This window comes from Cydia splendana, chromosome 27, assembly GCF_910591565.1.
Source record: "Cydia splendana chromosome 27, ilCydSple1.2, whole genome shotgun sequence".
Classification (NCBI taxonomy): Eukaryota; Metazoa; Arthropoda; class Insecta; order Lepidoptera; family Tortricidae; genus Cydia; species Cydia splendana.
In genome coordinates this window covers 4,862,496-4,879,189 of record NC_085986.1, presented here as the reverse complement: position 1 = coordinate 4,879,189, position 16,694 = coordinate 4,862,496, and the positions used below count along the sequence as shown (strand labels likewise).

Here is a 16,694-nt window from a genome sequence, read left to right as displayed (position 1 = left end):
AGGGATTTAGAAATGAGGAGGTTTTACAAAACAAATACCTACTAAGGTTAAAGAATGACAACTTTTTAAAAACCGAAATGAACATAATATTTCTTTAGTGCGTATATCTAACCGACCGACTGACGACCGGTTTGACGACCGGTCTGGCCTAGCGGGTAGTGACCCTGCCTTCGAAGCCGATGGTCCTGGGTTCGAATCCCGGTAAGGGCATTTATTTGTGTGATGTGCACAGATATTTGTTCCTGAGTCATGGATGTTTTCTATGTATTTAAGTATTTGTATATAATATATATCGTTGTCTGAGTACTCACAACACAAGCCTTCTTGAGCTTACCGTGGGACTTAGTCAATTTGTGTAAAAAATGTCCTATAATATTTATTTATTATGTATGCGTATCGGTTCTATAATAAATTAGGTACATTTAGAAGAAAAACAGGTTATCGAGTATTTGGACTTTATCTAACCTTTAATTCGCTAACAAATTACTTGCGTCATTACCAAAACCTCAGACAAATAGAAATTAGGCAAATATATTGTTTCCTAATAACTATATTTCTAATTGTTTAATGATTGCGATATATTTCTATGTGTATATGAAGAGGAAATTGTAGCGGGTCCCATACAAATAAATTGTTAGAATTATCAACTACTAGCTTATGATTTCCATATACCTACCACTTCCATAGCAAATTGTACCCCCTTTTCGTCTCTTTAAGGGATGAAATCCGGTTTAAATTTATCGCCTTTTTCTACGACGAAAACGGCTTGCCAAACTACACTCAGCGTCACGAAAATCGCACAACTTCGTATGGTGCGAGCGATTGCGAGCGTTCCTATACTCTGTATCTTTAGGTATTGAAATAAAATCTACCCTCAAATAAGCCAGTTGAGGGTAGATGAAAACATTACATAATCAAATAATGTAGGTTAAAGACAGGTCGTTCAGTGACAGATCCAGGCGGTTTTGTATTTGGTTGGTTAACCAATAAATGTTATAATTACCCGAAAATTTACAAATTGTTTGTTTACTTTTATTTAAATACCTAAATATACAGACTATAATAGCTCTTAGTGAAATAGTTTTGCCTGATTCAATTTGATATCATTTAAAAGCTAATTGAATATCCTTTAATCGGATGTCTCTTTTGTTATGTGTTTTATTTATTGTGAAATTTGTGAAGATTACGGGCCTTTGAAGATTCGCTTGGTGTGCGATTTCCGTGACGCTGAGTGTACCTATATATATTATTTTTATTATTTAAAAATAGTAGTTATCAGTGAATTACTATTACCAATTCTAACACGGCACTAAAATATAATCAAACGAAATACCTACCTACTTTAACAATACACATAATATTAACTATATTCTGTATGTTTAGGTATTTAAATAAAAGTAAACAAATAATTTGTACATTTTCGGGTAGTTAGAACATTTATTTATTGGTTAACCAACAAAATTCAAAACCGCCTGGATCTGTCACTGAACGACCTGACTTTAACCTACATTATTTGATCATGTAATGTTTTCATCTACTCTCAACTGGCTTAAGGAGCCATTTGAGGGTAGATTTTGTTTAATTTTATTTAAATACCTAAAGATACAGAGTATAAGTATAAATACTAATTTATTACTGAACCAAGAGCGGCAAATCAATATCAAATTAAAAACAGAATTATTAAGCTCAAATGCCGCTTCCGCTAGATAAAACAAGTTATTCCTAAATCAAGTTCTATATTTCGCGTTGAATTTTAAAATCACGCGTTAGCAACGTACCTACTTATATATATGCTTAAAACTATAAATTAATTCAAAAACGTCTACAAAAAACACAAATTAACTTGAATCAAGACCTCTTGACTAAATCAAGTTCACCATCAATACTCACGCTATTATAGGCTGTAAGATAACGTAATTAGGAGCATTATTATTTGTATGTAAATGGACATGTGTCTTTGTCTTGATTTATAAAACCTGTTAGTTCTTTAGTATTTTATTTGGGGTCCGAAAAGCTTATAAATAGACAAGAGGTATTAAATCAAAAATTGAAAAAGGTTATATTTAGCACCACTTGCACTATCCCACTAACCCGGGGTTAACCGGTTAAAACGTTAACCCTGTGTTAAATTTTGGTAACCATGTTAACTCCAGGTTTGACCGGTTAACCCCGGGTTAGTGGAATGGTGCAAATAATAATAATTTAAAAAGTGGGCGTCAATCAAATTTAAGAATAAGATAAGAATAGAATAAAAATATCTAACAAATGTTAATTAGCACTAAAAATCGCCTTCAACCACGTAATTATTTTACGACTAACAATAATTTCAATTGGGGTTGTAGAAGGTCAAAGTCAAAGGTGACGTGAATTTGACAGTCTCGGGGTCGCTTTAAGACGAAACAGGAGCTGAGTTTTAAATATTTTAGGTAAATATACCCGTCTCGCTAACGGAAGCGGCACCTAAAAGTAGTGCGATAAGGACAAGGCGAAAAATCCTGCGTAAAAATCTCAAAAATCGAGGTTTCGTACTCCTCTGTTTCCTCCTCCAAAACTTAACCAATCGTAACCAAATTTGGAAATCTAAATGATTATGAAATTATCTGTGTCGGACCGTTTTGCTTTTTTGGCTAATTGATATCAGTTATGAATGCCACGCCTCTCATTGCGGCATAGTCAATTAGGCCATTTTGGCCATTTTTGAAGGGCTCTAGCGCCTTAAAAAACAAAAATATCAAAAAAAGCAAAACGGTCCGGCACAGATATTGACAATATTAATCTGTGTTGAAAAAATCATTGCTCTAGCTTCAAAAACCACGGAGGAAAACGAGGAGTACGTTTGTATGGAGAAATGACCACTCCCGTTGGCTCTTAATGGATAAAGCACGATTTTAACTGCCAGGGCCTAGCCCGTGTTCTTTTCAGCGACTAGGGAATGCAATGTTGAAACTTTTGAACCAAATAGGTAGGCGTTTCGAGATTTTGCGCGAAAAACCTGAATCAAAATCGGGTGTTTCGAGATCTCGACCGACTTTCGAGATCGATATTAATCTCGACGACATCGAGATTAGACAAATTTAATTAAGTACAGATGATGTATCGTTTACAGTTGTAAGGCCCACTTGCACCATTCACTAACCCGGGGTTAACCGGTTAAACCTGGAGTTACCATGGTTACTAGTACAATTTGACACTGGCTTAACGGTTTAACCGGTTAACCTCGGGTTAGTGGGATGGTGCAAGTAGCGCTAAGAATTCCTTGTATAAACAAATGAATAAATGAAAAGTTATTTCAATTCGTAGCTCCAATAAATAGTGCTAAAATTCAGAATTACGAGTAAAAATGTGTTAAAGTGTAAATTAATAATATTTTGCGCTTTTTGCTGTTCGTAATATTGTTAACCGGACTTTGTAAGTATGTCACACTTCGCTGGCCTAATATTAAAGGATTCTATGTTTCACTTTTATCGAACTGAAATTTGAACATTGTCATAGTGACATTAAGTCGAATTTCAACAATCTTGAAAAAATAACTCTCTGTAATATTGGGCCAGCGAGTTGTTATACCTACTAATAACAGTTAACTAATAAGGTAAATAAAACAGATGACGCGTGCGTTATTATTTATATATATAGTGACAAAACGTTGAGCGACCAATGTTTTCCTTTCGTAAAAACTAGCGCATACGTCAATTCTTGGGGCTAGTTGATAAGCGGAGCCCAGTCTCCCATGTGTCAATTGTGCCTTGGCAAAACACGGGGACAACGCCAGGAGGAGGATGATGATGATGTTTGCTAAAATGTTTGAAGAGCTCTCTCGAATTCTCTGGTACCCTCCCGTAGTCAAACAAATTAAGGCGTAGCCAACATGCTAATCGGCTATGCTCCGTACCCGTAGCGAACGAAACGCAAGTAACGCAACCTGAGGGGCTACCGCGAAAACAGAAATTCTCAAATTGCGGGGATCTTTCTCTTTTACTCCAATAAAGGCGTAATTAGAGTGACAGAGAAAAATGCCCGCAATTGACGATTTTCGATTTTCACGGTAGCCGTCCTGTAACTGTCGCACTAATATGGAAGAGTGATATAGACACAAAGCGTTTCGTTGTTATAACGCAAGCGATTGTCACCTTGGCTAGGCTTATGCACCCAGGTTTAGGTCAGACCAAGATAAGTCTGCAACGATCTCGATAGCACACTCAGCGCGTTATTTTAAACGTCAAACTTCTATGAAATTATGACGTATAAATAACACTTGCACTGCGTGTGCTATCAAAATCGTTGCAGACTTACCTCGGTCTAACTCTAGCTAATTGCTCCAAAGTTATTGAAACTTTTATAGGTGTTTAGCCTGAGAATAGTACATTGTGCAACATGGGGCGTAAGTTGAATATTGCAAACGAGAGTAAGTTATACGTTATACGTTATTACGCCCCTAGTTACACACAATGTTTTTCATCACACTTGGGATACAAAATTTAAGTTTAAAGACAAAAAACTGTTAATTATGGCACTAGAAACTTCATAACGCTTTTTCTATAACTCCCGCTAAACCTGCGTGCAATTCCACATTTACTGAGCGAGTGTGATGAAAAGTAATTTTGTGTATCCGCGATTTGTAAAGTGTTTGGTTTAGTGTACAGCATATTACTTTGTATATTTATTTTAAAATAAAGAACATATAACTTAAAAACAAACAACTTATTGATAATTTCTTCCACAGGAACTAGAAAACTCCGTACGCATAGCCGACGTCGAAAACTCCGCCATGAACCCTACCGCCCCCATCCTCGACTACTCCGAGGACCACGAGTTTGTCTCCGCCAACCAGCTGGACAACTACTATGCGGAGGAGGACCGAGTAGACGCTAAGGAGGAGGAGAGGAGGCGGCTAACCAAGGGTATAGCGCCTAGGACGGAGATGCAGAGTTTTTATAAGGGGCAGAGTGTGTTTTTGACTGGTGGCAGCGGGTTTTTGGGTAAAGGTGAGTGCTTTGCATGGTTTTGTTTAATTATAGTTTTTAGGGTACCGTAGCCAAATGACAAAAAACGGAACCCTTAAAGATTAGTCATGTCTGTCTGTCTGTCCGTGTATGTCACAACCACTTTTTTCCGAAACTATAGGCACTATACTGTTGAAACTTGGTAAGTAGATGTATTCTGTGAACCGCATTAAGATTTTCACACAAAAATAGAAAAAAAAAACAATAAATTTTGGGGGTTCCCCATACTTAGAACTGAAATTCAAAAATTTTTTTTCATCAAACCCATACGTCTGGGATATCTATAAGGTATAGGATAGGTCTTCAAAAATGATATTGAGGTTTCTAATATATTTTTTTTCTAAACTGAATAGTTTGCGCGAGAGACACTTCCAAAGTGGTAAAATGTGTGTCCCCCCCCTGTAACTTCTAAAATAAAAGAATGATAAAAGTAAAAAAAATATGTGATGATGTACATTACCATGATATATAATAACTTCCACCGAAAGTTGGTTTCAACGAGATCTAATAAGTAGTTTTTTTTAATACGTCATAAATCGTAAACCCCAATTTTATTATGTTACTTGCTGCTACGGAACCCTTCATGGGCGAGTCCGACTCGCACTTCGCCGCTTTTTGATACATACAGGAAGCGCTGGTGGCGTGGTGGCCTAGCGGTAAGAGCGTGCGACTTTCGATTCGGAGGTCGCGGGTTCAAATCCTGGCTCGTACCAATCAGTTTTTCGGAACTTAATGTACGAAATATCATTTGATATTTACCAGTCGCTTTTCGGTGAAGGAAAACATCGTGAGGAAACCTGCATACATCTGCGAAGAAATTCAAAGGTGTATGTGAAGTCCCCAATCCGCATTGGGCTAGCGTAACGTGGGGACTATAGCCCAAGCCCTCTCGCGCATGAGAGGAGGTCTGTGCCCAGCAGTGGGACGTATATAGGCTGAAAGTATTCACTTTTACTCCAATGAAGGCTTAATTAGAGTGACAGAAAAAGATGCTCGCAATTTGCGAACTTCGATTTTCGCTGTTATAGCCCTATTTATATAGTTTTTTTAAGTTATTGTGGATAACTAAACCTGAGAATTGCATAAGTAGGTACTTAAAGAAGTTTTAAAAACTTAAACCTGCAAATTGCATTAGTAAACAAGTTTTTACACATTGATAACTTTACTGTTTAATTTTAGATACTCTTCGCTATAAATAACCGCAGAATACTTCATCTGACACTTCCTTGACACTTCACATTTAGGTACTTTTTACTAACGTAATAAATTGCACGTATCTACCTAAAGAACGATTTTGCGCACAGTCAGCAGCAGAAGTTGCTAAGCGGGTGAGGTGTTCAAAATTACTTTGACACGCTCTTATTTTCTTAACAATAAAGTCGCGTCAAGATCATTTTGAACACCTAGCCCGCTTAGCAACTTCTGCTGCTGACTGTACCTAAGTGCCTACAAAAAAACTTGCATAAAATATACCTTATGGCGCAACAATAGGTTCACAAAAACAACGGCATTTTAGATTATTAAATATAAGTTTATTAGTTTTTGCAATTTTAATCTTATATTTAGACTTTTAGGTTCATATTTGAATGCTTAAATTGTTTTCCTGTTAATCTCTAAGGTCATGTCATGAACCTAGGTTTAACAGTAAAGTTATGGCGGATATTTTGATAGATATTATTGTTTGTCATTGAAGAAAAAACTAACGATGAACCAAGGGCAACGACATTATTGAACATGGTCAAGACAAAGAAAAATAAATAATAAAGATAACCGATAGTGTGATATATGTTTAGAAACTGACTCGCTCCGAATCCAACCTAATAAAAACATGATCTACTCAGAAGCTAACCAAATAAGAAACTGGAAAAGTCAGGATTGAACCTATTTCGAATTTGGTAACTTTCGCCCAAACCATATTATTTATATTTTGCTACTACCACCCACAGAATAAATATTAGTACTATTAGGTACAGAAGACTCACTCACTAAAAAACGCGTCTGTTACGATCAGCAGAGATATGGCCGCTAGGTGGCGACAGCGCCACGCGCGGCTTATGGCAAACCCCAAAATTGGGGCCGAACGGATGTACTATTAGGTACCTGTAGCAAAGCGACCAAACCGCGGAGTGAGCCACGCCTGCTACCTACTTAGGTACACAAATAATGGGACTTGCGAACTGAGAGTTAATACCTGATATTATACGGTTTTAGGATATAAAGTAAAATTTTCTTTATTACTGTATTTTTTTTTTTAATTTAAACTCAATGAGTTCGGCTAAACAATTTTTTTCAGTGTAAAAACTTAAGCGGTAACACATCGGTAACGAGTTCAAAGAATCGTTATAGGAAATTTCAAGCATGGCCAATTAAGATCCATTGGATATGGACATGGTATAATAATATACTCCGCCTGGTACTCTATTCCCGTCTTTTCTAGGTCACCTAACTGACACAAGCCTACGTCATCATGCGACAGCGCTATATGATAATATGCGATAGCGCTATATATAGCGGCCATGTTATTGTGACGTAGGCCTGTGTCACTCTGGGAATAGAAGACCATGTTTTATTAGACCATGGGATATGGATAGCATTGGATATAAATTTGTCTATTCAACTGAAATTTATTGAAACTATGCTACACTACGTTCAGATTAGGATGTGGCAGTAATAACACTTGATAATTCTTGTTTTGTACTCGTCTCTGCTCGCAGTATTCTAATAAAATCTGCTTATGGCAAAACTTGCCATGTCATGATTACATTGATTACGCATGTATTACAAGGTAGTATCGGTTTATGACAATGTAACTGTATTATAAAATTAAATATTAAATACATTATTTTGCAACAATTAACTTAGGTAGGTATACCTAATACATACTTTTTTTTTAATTCTACATTTAGATTGATTGATTTTTGATACTGAGATTTTTAGGGTTCCGTACCCAAAGGTTAAAAACGGGGGACCCTATACTAAGACTCCGCTGTCCGTCTGTCTGTCACCGGGCTGTATCTCAAGAACCGTGATAGCTAATATAGGCAGTAGAAATTTTCACAGATGATGTATTTCTGTTGCCGCTATAACAACAAATACTATAAACAGAGTATAATAAATATTAAACCTGATTTTTAGTCGTTTTTTGCGTTATGGTACGGAACCCTTCGTGCGCGAGTCCGACTCGCAAAATGACGTAGGTAAGTGCTGCGAAGATACTCACTTTTTTTTTCTGTAAGATTTTTTGTACCGTATGAAGGTACAAAATTCTCCATTAGGTTTTTTATTTCGTTAAATCCACAGGCCGTGAAAACCCAGTATCGAATGACCCCAATCAGCGAAATCAAACATCAAGGTTCAACCACAGAATAATTAATAGTACTACCGTACAGAAAGGACACTTCCTACAAAACCGAAGTTTGACAGCGATTCAGGGTCGAATCATATCCCTTTCTAACTTATGGCACTATCCCTTTCGACTATTTAGGGTTGTCAAAATTCAAGTCATTATCTTACACTGTTATCTTACCTGTGGTCGTGCACGCAAAGGGACGTCAAGTTGTGTCAGCCCTAATAATTGCTCGGAGCAATGCTGAGCCGAACGGAGCCGAGTTCGCCCGAAGTCAGGAGTGTCTCCCCACTGACTAGGATTGGGCTTGGTCGGTCAGGGTCAATGTAGGAATTAGACCGGGCCGGGCCCGAGTCGTCCGACTTGTCATTTTCGGCTTATCGGTGATCACGTGGGGTGCGTATCATAATGAATACGAACTTTTGGTATAATTTCAGTTTACAAACATTCAAAACGTATAGGGGAGACCGAGGTGAGTTGTGACAGAGGAGAGTTGTGACATCGTCGATTTTTTGGAATTTATTAACTAGAAACTATGTCGCAACAGTGTGCGTTTGTTAGCTCGTAACTTGAACTAACAAACGAGCGCTATTGCGACCTAGTTTCTAGTTAATAAATTCCAAAAAATCGACGATGTCACAACTCTCCTCTGTCACAACTCACCTCGGTCTCCCCTACTAATCTTATGTATAATGCACTAAATCTATATTTTCAATTAGTATAACATAAAAATAATATAACATACAGTATACATACCGCTGTTTGGTATAACATACAAATAAACTAAGTAATTACATTTAATATAACATTCATTATGCATATACATTAAAATAATGAATAACATCTCATATAAGTATCTGAACAAAACATCAGTAAAATTATTTGGATAGCTCAGTATTTCATAGGTCATCGAAACTAATTACTGTCAGAAAAGTAGGTTAGGTTAGGACTGTGACTCCCCAGAAAAAGAAACCGCTACCAGAAAAGTAGGTTAGGTTAGGTTAGAACTGTGACTCCCCAGAAAAAGAAACTGCTACCTGAAAAGTAGATTAGGTTAGGTTAGAACTGTGACTCCCCAGAAAAAGAAACTGCTACCAGAAAAGAAGGTTAGGTTAGGTTAGAACTGTGACCACTCAGAGAAAGAAACTGCTACCAGAAAAGTAGGTTAGGTTAGGTTAGAACTGTGACCCCTCAGAGAAAGAAACTGCTACCAGAAAAGTAGGTTAGGTTAGGTTAGAACTGTGACCCCTCAGAGAAAGAAACTGCTACCAGAAAAGTAAGTTTGGTTAGGTTAGAACTGTTACCCCACAGAAAAAGAAACTGCTACCAGAAAAGAAGGTTAGGTTAGGTTAGAACTGTGACCCCTCAGAGAAAGAAACTGCTACCAGAAAAGTAGGTTAGGTTAGGTTAGAACTGTGACCCCTCAGAGAAAGAAACTGCTACCAGAAAAGTAGGTTAGGTTAGGTTAGAACTGTGACCCCTCAGAGAAAGAAACTGCTACCAGAAAAGTAAGTTTGGTTAGGTTAGAACTGTTACCCCACAGAAAAAGAAACTACTACCATAAAAATAGGTTAGGTTAGGTTAGAACTGTGACCCCTCAGAGAAAGAAACTGCTACCTGAAAAGTAGGTTAGGTTAGGTTAGAACTGTGACCCCTCAGAGAAAGAAACTGCTACCAGAAAAGCAAGTTAGGTTAGGTTATCTTATCTTATTGTTTTCGGGGGCCCTTGCGGATACACTTCGACCCATAGGGATCTTTTGTGCAGTTACCCCCTAGAAGAGATCCGTCAACTACTCAAGAGCTTTTCCCACCATATCCATGTGTCGGATGATGGAGCTCATGGGTAGCGTTTTAAAGTCCTTTGGTTCCAGGTATCCTGCTCCAAAGTCCTTCATTCTTTGTCTGGCGAGGGCGTGACATTCACACATTAAGTGTCTTACTGTCTCTTCCTCTTCGCCACACATACGACAATCGGTGTTGTCAGAGTGTCCCATCTTGGCCAGAAATCCTTTGACCCCGTAATGGCCAGTAAACACCCCCGTTATGATTTGGAGTTGTCTTTTGCTAAGTTTCCAAAGCTTTTTGCTCCAGCCGGAGTCTATTCCTTGCATAAAGAGCTTTGCATGCTTTAGACCCGTCAGACTATCCCATTCTTCCTGGTGTTTGGTCTTGGTATGGTCTTTAATAGCCGTTGTGATGGTTCCCTGTGAGAGCCCCACGAATGGTTCCGGACCTATAAGGTTACTTACAGATCCGGCTCTGGCGAGTTCATCTGCATTTTCATTGCCTATGAATCCCTCGTGCCCTGGGATCCATACCAGTTGCACCCTGTTTTGCCTTCCAAGCTGGTTCAGAGCTTGGACGCCATTATATACCAGTCTAGAGTCCACTCTGGGAGCTTCGAGCGCTTTGAGAGCGGCCTGACTGTCGCTGAGTATATAGATATTCTTCCCTTGGGTTCGCCTAACTATATTCTCATGCACACAGGCAATTATAGCGAATGTCTCGGCTTGGAAGACAGTGGCGTAATTGCCCATGCTTATACTACTACTAAAGTCATTTGCATAAATGCCTGCCCCCGTACCAGATTCTGTCTTAGACCCATCTGTGTACCATATAATGTCGTTTTCATCAGAGATTGGTGCTTCAAGACCTTCGGTCCACTCAGCCCTTGTTGGAATTTTAACGTTAAAATTCTTATGGAACATAAACTTGGGTTGCATCTTATCGCAGCCCATGTTCGTAATCCTTTTCATGAAATTGTCGCATTCCATGTTTGTGTGTTTGGTCTTTGGCTTGCTATCGCTCCAGAGGCCTGTTAGGGTCAACCTGTGTAGCGATTTCCGCGCCTCAGATTGTATCACTAGGTGTAGCGGCGAGAGGTCTAGCAGTACCTCCATCGCCGCTGTTGGCGTCGTTCTAAACGCGCCAGTAATAGCCATGCATGCCGTTCTTTGTATTTTCATAAGGGCATCCCTGCATGTGCTCTTTAGTGTCCTTGGCCACCATGCCAGGCATCCGTACAAGATGATAGGTCTTACCATCATGGTATAGATCCATCTTAGTACCTTTGGGTTTAGACCCCACGTTTTGCCATAAGCCGATCTACACATTCCAAACACTCTAAGTGCCTTGGTGGTTGTTAGTTCGACATGCTTTCTCCAGTTCAGCTCTTTATCTAGTGTAACGCCTAGATATTTCACTTCATTGGACATTTCCAGTACCCTTCCATAAAGCTTCAGCTGCTTTATGCCATTAAGGGTCTTTTTCCTGGTAAACGGTATTACCACTGTTTTGCCTGGGTTTATGGAGAGTTGATGACAGTTGCACCATCTTTCCACTTGCTTCAGTGCTTTATTCATGATTTCCGATACTGTTCCCGGGAATTTCCCGTTTACAAGAATCACCAAATCATCTGCGTACCCTACCGTGTGTATTGGGCCTTTGTTTAGTTCTTCCAACAGTGAGTTAACTACCAGACTCCAGAGAGTTGGTGAGAGAACCCCACCCTGTGGACAACCCTTCGTAGCCGTAGCTAATATTTCATCTCCCATAAGGGAGGATTTTATTAGTCGGCTATTTAGCATAGTACCAATCCATCTACAGATTGTTGGTTCTATGCCATGTTTAGATGCTGCAATATTGATTGCCTGATACGTGGTGCGGTCAAATGCCCCCTCCACGTCTATAAAAGTGGCCAGACATAGTTCTTTGTTCTCTATCGCCTGTTCCGCTCTGGTTGTCACCAGGTGTAGTGCCGTTTCAGTCGATTTACCCGGCTGATACGCACACTGCAATTGGTGCAGCGGATGCCTAGGTTTTCTAGATGCTAGGTTAGGTTAGAACTGTTACCCCACAGAAAAAGAAACTACTACCATAAAAATAGGTTAGGTTAGGTTAGAACTGTGACCCCTCAGAGAAAGAAACTGCTACCAGAAAAGTATTAGGTTAGGTTAGAACTGTTACCCCCCCAGAAAAATAAAAGGTTAGGTTTATTGCGTGGTATTTGTTTTGTTATACCTTTAAATACTTATCATAAACGATATTATATGTAAAGTTCATTATACATTATAAAATTATAGAATTCATTGTTATACGTATCGCACGTTATACTTATTGCACGTTATGCCATTCAAAATTATACTAATTGAATTTATTTATTCTGAGCAATGTATTATAGGTTTGTATACGTTATATTACTTACCCGATCACGTGGTGCTGTTCATAGAAAATGAAGCGCCGGAAGCTCCGGCCCGGCCCCGGTCCGGTCTAGCGTGTCCTTAATTTTAATAGTTCACTACTCTAATAATATTCTTATATATACATAAGACCTAGCCGCCGCCATACAATCGAAGTTAATACACTCTCATTTTAAAATACCTAACTTAATGTACAATTTGGCATGAACAATATGGACATTGTACTATTATGTGGTAGTTTTTACTAAATGTATTTTCTGTAAGATTTGCGAGATTTTTTAAAACTGGCAAATTATTATGCGAGATTTTTTTTAAAGTGGCTAATTATCGTTTTAACCAAATATATTGTGTCCGAAAACTGCGATCAAGCAAATCGGGACAGAATTTTAGTAAATATAGCAAAACACGTTATGCAAATCTGTTGATTTTTAATCTTAGTCGCATTCTCGTTCGATTCGCGGTCACCATTATTTTATGCCAAATAGTGACTTATTTGCTAATGATAAAATTCTTAATAAAAACTTAACAAACCTCTCTTCAATTTGGCTCATAAATATATAACCACTAGCGACCCGCCCCGGCTTCGCACGGGTTAACAAATTATACACCTAAACCTTCCGCAAGAATCACTCTATTGATAGGTGAAAACCGCATGAAAATCCGTTCAGTAGTTTTTGAATTTATCGCGAACATACAAACACACAAACAGACAGACGCGGCGAGGGACTATGTTTTATAAGGGGTAGCGATGTGCAATTAAAATTAATATATATTGACATGATAACGTCTTATAAATCGATAGCATGCACGAAAAAGTGTCACGTTGTGGACAGATCTCCATGGTAACGTTACGCAATGTAATGGTAATGTTTTCTTATGACGTTATCACGCAAAATTATCGTCCGTAAACCGACTTTACAGACAACCATTTTTTTTATCTCGAATATATTTAATTTTTAATTTAATTTAATTTATTTATTAAAAGACAACAATGGCCCATAATGGTTAGTAACAATTAATATTAAAAACTAAGTGTTAGTGGAACAAAATCATAAATCGACAAACACACACACACACAGACAGCAACATATAACAGACCTGCTTCGTTTTATAATACGATCTTGCCTTCGCTTCGTCATCTTTATCGCTCTAATAATTTTGTATTTTTGCTTGAGTCGGTTGAATATACGTGTTGTGTATTTATGTCTGATCGATCTATTTACATTAATATAATCACGAAGTCACAGGTTCAATTCATTTCAAAGTCAAATTTACGGTAATTTGCTCGAGTTATTTACGAAGGCACTTAAAGACCAAAATGTACGAAGTGTACTCCTAAAGTCCAACAAAATTGAATCATAAAATGTACGTCATAAAATCTAAAATAGAATGACCAGTGGCAAACATGTGACAAAGTTAGTTAGTGCTGTGGCAAATTTTTTTAAATTTATTTAGGCAACAAACAGTCTTGTACAAAAACTTATATAATAATATTATATGTGTTAATAGACCTTGAGTGCCCTACCTTAATAAAACAATTTTTAATCTAAGTGTAGGAGCAGTAAGCGGAAAACAAAGTTATCATTAAATAACAAAGTTATCAATGAGTGCATAAATTATACTAACTAATATACATAAGTTATTTTCAATTATACCTATTTTATCTAATAGTAATAAAATCTAGAAATAAAGATTTTAGTAAAAAAAGATAGTTTCAAGCGCTGAGTAGAGATGTAAACTTAAAATTGTAATGTTATTCTTCACATAGTCAATGATTAAAATGTAGATATGTACAGTCAAAGTATTAAGGTGGTTCGATTTTCATACAAAGTTCAATCGGGTGTCATTAAGTAACTACACACTATTACTACATAAATATTTTGGCATTTATCTACTTTCGAATATTTGTTTGCGCTAAACTAATAGAAAAACTTTGTTTCTTACAGAAATAACTATGAATTTACTATGACAATAGCCCTCTATACTATTTAGGTGATGCTCAACTTAGCGATGTCTATAGGAAAGACGCGAACTATGTATTTTTATACCCACCTACAGTACTATAGAACAGGGATGTAACGGATGTGGTTTTATCGGAACCGAAAACGGAAACAGATGTTTTCGATTTAGTTTAACGGAACCGGAAACGGAAACGGAACCGAAAACTGAAACGGAACCGAAAACGGAACCGGAACCAGAATCGGAGCCTGACTTTTTAACGATGTAGTCGTTTTCCCCTTTCTAGAACAAAGTTTACACTTAGCCGTGTCCCCACTAACTTCATCAAAATAGTTCCAAATCGAACTTGATTTCGGCTTCATTGTGCGTTTTTTTCACACTAACATTCACCACACACACTACACACAGTCAGTAGTCAGTAGTCAGTACACAACAGAACACATACGATTTTAATTTTAATAACACGAATAAAACAAAGTATACAAAGAAACAACAAATTAGCGTAGCACGTGGCAAGCGGGGCGATGAGCGAATGACTGGTATGAACCTGTTTGTTTTTGATGCACGCCGCCGCCGCGCGAAGCATTGACATCCGTTATAACTTCCGTTTCAAACATAACGGAACCGGAACAGAAACGGATGTGTAATACCAAACGGAAGTTCCGCCTTAACGGAAACGGAACCGGAGCTCCGTAACATCCCTGCTATAGAATGTGTATGACCCTTGCGCAGTGTGCAATATAGTCTTAACAAGCTACTGAGCAATACTTATCCGACCATCTCTGTACTATCTGACTATATTGCAGTAGCTTTGATTTATCTAGCATTCTTAGTGCAATACTTAGCAACTTTATGCGATTAGAGATTATAGTTGTTCCAGTTACTGACGCCAGTACTGGCATTTTATAGTACATAGTTAACCAAGGGATGAAACGATGCCTTTCACACGAGTTAAACACTCTACTATTCATTTCAAATACGAGGAAAGTAGGTAAAATGCATGTGTTTTTTTAAAAACATGACTAATTATACATTTTTATAGTCTTTTTTGAGGGTACTTTCTTTTAACAATAAAAGCAAAAGTATCGTTATTTATGGAATGGGGAGTCAAATATCAGAATGGAAAGTGTATAACAAATCCATTTATACCCAAATTTCAATTGCTTATCGTAAAAAAAAAATCGTAATACTTGGAAACTAAAATGCTTAAGTGCAGAAACGTATAATTTTCTGCACACCTTTTAGAACAACAATGACCCTCTTTCAGAGCATGAGAAATGAAAACGTTATTTGAGACTACCTATTTACTTGGTAATTTGTAGTAGGTACTGATGATAACACATTTATTACGTTAAATAATACAATTTTAAGCTTATTTCAATACAGTTGTGTGGTAGCAAGAAGAGAAATCTAATCTTCAAGGATGGGTATTCCACAGCCGTCTTCAGATCCAAATCTTTCTATCCTTCTTCTCGTTCCTCTAACTCTTAGAGAGACAGCTCTGATGATTGATATTTGTATTTTGACTTTGATCCAGTTGATTATTTGTGAGTATGGTTTCGACCATTTTTCATGGAGCTTAAGGGATGTTCTTTTTATGAAGGATTCATATTCCGTTCCAACAGCGCCATCACAGGAGACCACAAGAGGAGTGAATGAGGCTCTGAGATCTTCTGCAGCCAGGTCGTATTTGCGATGTTTTTCGCGAGCGTGTATTTGGGCAATCGTGGGCCATGTGAGTAGACCATACGAGGCGGCGTCGGCATTTAGTAGGTACTTGATTAAGGATTGGTTTTTCGTGTGGTAGGTTACATTTACCTGAAGAAAAATATTGTAAGTACCTATGTATAATGCGTGACGAGGGAACTAAAGGCGAACTTTTTTATGGGCGTAATTGTTCATACATATAATAGGTATTTGACATCTGTCATTCTCATAGCCAGCCAGGCAGGTGCTACTGTCGAGCACACAGCCAATACGTACCTAAACATAGCGTACCTAATGTGCATGGTTTGACGTTGTGTTTTGCTTTATGCTTTACGTGTGTTTTATGCTTTAAAGTGTGTTCTGCCGTGTTTTGCTTCCATAGTTAATGCATCTGATAAAAGGTAAGTCTACTTGTTTTGTGTAATTCCTTGAAGTTTGTTGTGTGTTTGATGGTGACAGAGCATGACAATTATATGTAAGATA

At 37.8% G+C, this 16,694-nt stretch overlaps 1 protein-coding gene and 1 long non-coding RNA gene across 3 annotated transcripts in view; one reads left to right on the top strand and one right to left on the bottom strand.

Annotated features, from left to right (window-relative positions):
- The window catches only part of LOC134803830 (uncharacterized), a 180,380-nt gene that overhangs the window by 145,624 nt on the left and 18,062 nt on the right, over positions 1-16,694 (bottom strand). The window lies entirely within an intron of this gene.
- Positions 1-16,694, top strand: part of LOC134803720 (fatty acyl-CoA reductase wat-like) — a 47,753-nt gene that overhangs the window by 17,804 nt on the left and 13,255 nt on the right. For both annotated transcript variants that reach the window (XM_063776529.1, XM_063776530.1), the window contains one exon: positions 4,721-4,982. In XM_063776529.1, coding sequence (XP_063632599.1) covers positions 4,721-4,982 — 262 coding nt within the window. The remainder of the gene's footprint in view (positions 1-4,720; positions 4,983-16,694) is intronic.